Genomic DNA, 4,517 nt, shown 5'->3' with positions numbered 1-4,517 from the left:
AAAAAAAAAAGAAAAAAAAAAAAAAAAAAAAAAAAAAAAAAAGTTCTATTCTGCTCTTGCAGATAGGAAGCCCCTGTCATTGACCTTTAAGGTACAGATAAAAGAAAATTCTCTTTTCCCCAACCAACTTCTGCAGAAGAGAATTGCTTTCCATTCTACTTTAAAAGCCCCTTCTGATGGAAAAACTATGTTAGTAAAAACCTAGAGAGTCATGAGCTTGCTTGCTTTGTTAGCAGCATTACTGCATGACAAAGTGTATTTGAGCAGACAATGGAGGAACCTTTTTGGGTCAGAGGAACTATACCAGAACTCAGCTGAAAAATCACTTAGATCAGGCTTACAGAAATGCTGAAAACAGCACCACCCTCCTCAGACTTATGAGAGTTCAAAGAGATGAACAAATTAGAAAGAAACTCTTCTAATATGTTATCTAAATTAACACATTCAAATACCTTCAATAGAAAATACTCAAATCTCAGAAAGCTATACATTTTTCAGTGCCTTCATGTCTTAAAGATTATAAATTCTTTTTCTGTTAATGCACCTCAGAAAAAGATGAAAGTTTTATAAAGTGTAGTGACATAGACTACCACACAGATTTGTGTTGGTAAGGGGAATAAAACAAGAGTAAAATAAACAACCCATCCCGCCATTTTCAAAAATATGACGACTACTTTGAGCAGCTTTTTTTAGGCGCATTTTGTTAACACTATACTGGTAATAAAACAATGCCCACAGAAAAAAATTCAAAACCTCAGCTGGAGCAAAAAGACTAACAGACTTAGTCATGCTGAGAATTTGTTCCCAAGCAATAGTATTAAAATATATTATCAATAATATAATAAACTCTCCTGAAATGTTTGTTTCTTTAATGATTAATTCCTTGGCTAATTAAAGCTTAACTAGAAAACTATTTTCACTGAAAACTTTGTGATATTTGTGAACAGACAAACAGCAAAGCTTTATTATTAATGAAACTGTCCAGAATATGGATAGACACTAGATTCAGTTTCCAGTGACTTAAAGCCTTTCTGTAGTGTCTAGAAGAATGAAAGATACTCTGGTTCTCAATTTATTTTTAATTTTAAGCTGAGGATTCTTCAGACATTTCCTTTGCTGTACCGAATTTCTGAGAAGCTAATAACTGGTTTATCAGGCAGAGCGGCAAATAAATGAGAGCAATTATATTGATGCTTCTAATTCTCCCCTAACTTTGCCTGTCGACTGTGTCATTCCACCAGATTTAAGTAGTCCAGTATGCTTCTCGTCCGAAAATGGCACTGAAATTCTCAGAGGAAAATCCTTGCCTGCTTTTGAGAGACCTTGAAGTAAAGCTATGCCCAAATGAAGGCTGCAATTCCAGACTCCATTAATATTAAGAACCACTTATCAGATCCTGTAAAGCTTTATTGCATTCCACCTGGCCTAGATTACTTCAATTCTTGAGCACACAATACTACAGAGGACAGTGCCATAACCCCTCTCTGCCTTAGAGAGCTGCACTAGGTACTGCAGTAATGCAGGAAGTGCCATACTGCCATCTGCAGTCAGGAATACCCACCAATGTAATAATTCACTGCCCAATTTCCTTACAGCCAACGGTCGTTTCCTTTTAATTTTCTCCCTTAACACTGATGAATCTCAAATTGTTTACTTTTCAATAACTCGATCAAACATGACCTTTCAAACTTCTAATCCTTGCAGAAAAAGTTATTTTGCAGTGCTTAGAGCTGGAGTTATAGGAATGGCAAAGTAAGAAGGAAAGGAGAAAGCAAGCACTTTAAAATTTCCATTACCTGTCTGGTGTGTATGGGGCCTGGGGTCTTGAAGCCTCCTTGACAGCTGCATTCAGAAACGCTGTAAGGGTCCGAGCTGCTTGATGAGCACTTGGAAAGTGAGTCACAGCCCACCACAAAGGTGTTATCTAGAGGCAGTTCCTGAATGACATGGTGCTTCTTGGGGGGTACAGGAGTCTCAGGTTTAATTTGAAAGGTAGGCTGCGGAGAAGCAGATTTGTAGTGCTTTGCTAAATCTGGGCTATCAGGCTTAAATGTGGTTGGTGTGGTGGCCCAGTTGTATTTTCCCATAGTCTGTTCTTCTAGCTCTACAGGAATGTCTAAAGTGCCATTTATGTGCTCGTGACCAGGATCATCAGGCTTAGATTCTTCAATAGTCACAAAGTTGAGGAGGAGACTTTTGGGGGAGCGCTTCTTCTTCTTCTTCTTCTTCTTGATCTGCCTATTCTCTTGGTTTGGGGAAACCCATTCACCACTCTGCTTGTTTTTTTGGACAACCTTGTGTCTAGGCGTCTGGCGGCACCGTACTAAAGCAGTAACAAAAATTACCAGAATAACTGTCATAGTGCCTGCAATAATGGCAATGATGATCTTGACATAATCATTGGTTTGTGGGGTTATCTCACCATCCCCAACATTCTGGCCAACTGGAGTTTCCATATTCCTGCGCACTAGCTCTTGTACGTAGGAACTGTTGGTGACTGTCTCATTCACAAACAAATGCACAAGAGCTATAGTATAAAGAGACTCTGGCTGTCCTAGGTCATTGACTTTTATCACCAGTCTGTGCAAGCCATGATCTGATGTAATTACCTTCTCTTTCAAAGTAATATTGCCTGTTAATTGGTCAATTGTAAACAAGCCCCTTGAGTTCCCACCTATGATGCTATAGCGGAGCTCTGCATTCATTCCTGTATCATTATCAACTGCAAAGACTTTAGTAACTACAGACCCTGGACTGGCTGATGTTGGAACCAACTCATACGAATAATTAGATGAAGGAATAACAAAAACAGGCCTGTTGTCATTTACATCAACAACATTGATGGTCACTTTGGCAGTTGAGGAACGCTGCAGTCTTCCTCCATCCACGGCTTTCACCTGGAACGTATACGACCCCTGCTGTTCCCTATCAAAAGTAATATTAGGTCTTATTACACCAGTAAGTGGATCTATAATGAAATTATCTCTACCATTTAATATAGAGAGAGTGACCGCAGCATTCTCTCCCGAGTCAGCATCTGTAACTGTGATAAGCCCCACTGTGCCATACATGGGTAAGTTTTCTGGCACATAGAAATTATATTCATTATGTGTGAAAGCAGGGCTGTTATCATTCTGGTCCAAGACTGATACTGTCACAGTAGCATTGGTCTGCAAGGGCGGCATGCCGTTATCTTTAGCCAGCACAGCGAAGGAGTACCTGTCTTGCTTTTCTCTGTCGAGCTTTCTCACTGCTGTCAGAATGCCTGTACGGCGGTCAAGGTTGAAAATAGGGGGTGCATCAGAACCCAGGATATAGCTGATCTCAGCATTGCGTCCACTGTCAGCATCTGTAGCACTTATCTTGGTTAGCTGAGTACCAGGAGCATTGTTTTCAGGGATGGAAAGACCTATGATAGGCTGTGTAAAAACTGGGGCATTGTCATTTTCATCTTTAATTTTGATCAGGAGCATTGCAGACTGGTTTAAGGGAGGTTTCCCTGAATCTGAAGCCACTATTTTAATGGCATACTCCCGTGTGGCTTCATAATCTAGAAATGTGGCTGTCTCAAGGAGAAACTGATTATCAAACACTGGCTTTAGCCTAAAAGGGACATCATGATCTGTAAAACAAGTAACTTTTCCATTCAGATCAGCATCCTTGTCCATTACGGTTATCAATGCAATTTTTGTATTAAGGGGAGCCTTCTCAGACAAAAGCACTGTCCCATTCACTGGATTGATTATGTACCTCGTGTCTATTGATGGGACATTGTCATTAATATCTGTGACATTAACAGTCACTGTTGCTCTTGATGGAGTTGAACTGCCATCACTTGCCAAAACAGTTAATTTGTGTACAGGAGATTCCTCCCTGTCTAGTGGTTCTCTTATAGTGATGAGGCCAGTGGTGTTATCAATGGCAAAGAGCCTCTTGGCCAAACTGGAGATTTGATTGCTGAAATAGAAGTGGATTTGTGCATTTGAGCCCAGATCTGCATCAGTGGCATGGAGCTGAGAAACAGAGGTGCCCACTGGAGCATTTTCTGGAACACTAACTTCAATGTCATTCTCTTTGAAGACTGGGCGATTATCATTCACATCAGTCACTGTGACTTGCAGGATGGCAGTGCTAGATCTTGGAGGGCTTCCACCATCTTCAACTTTAATTTTCATCACATAGGTATCCTTCTGCTCCCTATCCAGGATCTGTTGGACAATCAGTTGAGGCCACTTATCTCCCTCAGGTGTCTCAATTATATCAAGACCAAATACATTTTGACCCTACAAGACACAGAAAGAACATACTTTAGCATAACTGTATTTAAATAGAAAAACATCTCATTAATGTTCTGAAATTGTCATGGAATATATATTCATATATATATATACTGTATACAAGTATATACATTTTTATGTTTACCTTTATTTTGCATTATCCGATTTTCCTTTAAGCTCCAGTGCCTCAAGAAAGGTTCAGAGCAAACATGGGAAGATACTTTAGAAAAATGGGGGGGG

The 4,517-nt window shown here is 39.8% G+C and overlaps 1 protein-coding gene across 1 annotated transcript in view; it reads right to left on the bottom strand.

Moving 5' to 3' along the window:
• Positions 1-4,517, bottom strand: part of PCDH11X (protocadherin 11 X-linked) — an 89,704-nt gene that overhangs the window by 5,483 nt on the left and 79,704 nt on the right. Inside the window, exon 3 of the mRNA XM_010572429.1 lies at positions 1,797-4,283. Coding sequence (XP_010570731.1) covers positions 1,797-4,283 — 2,487 coding nt within the window. The remainder of the gene's footprint in view (positions 1-1,796; positions 4,284-4,517) is intronic.

Source organism: Haliaeetus leucocephalus, unplaced genomic scaffold (genome assembly GCF_000737465.1).
Source record: "Haliaeetus leucocephalus isolate CR32 unplaced genomic scaffold, Haliaeetus_leucocephalus-4.0 Scaffold340, whole genome shotgun sequence".
Classification (NCBI taxonomy): Eukaryota; Metazoa; Chordata; class Aves; order Accipitriformes; family Accipitridae; genus Haliaeetus; species Haliaeetus leucocephalus.
The sequence above is the reverse complement of the archived record's forward strand: the minus strand, read 5'-3'. Positions and strand labels throughout refer to the sequence as shown.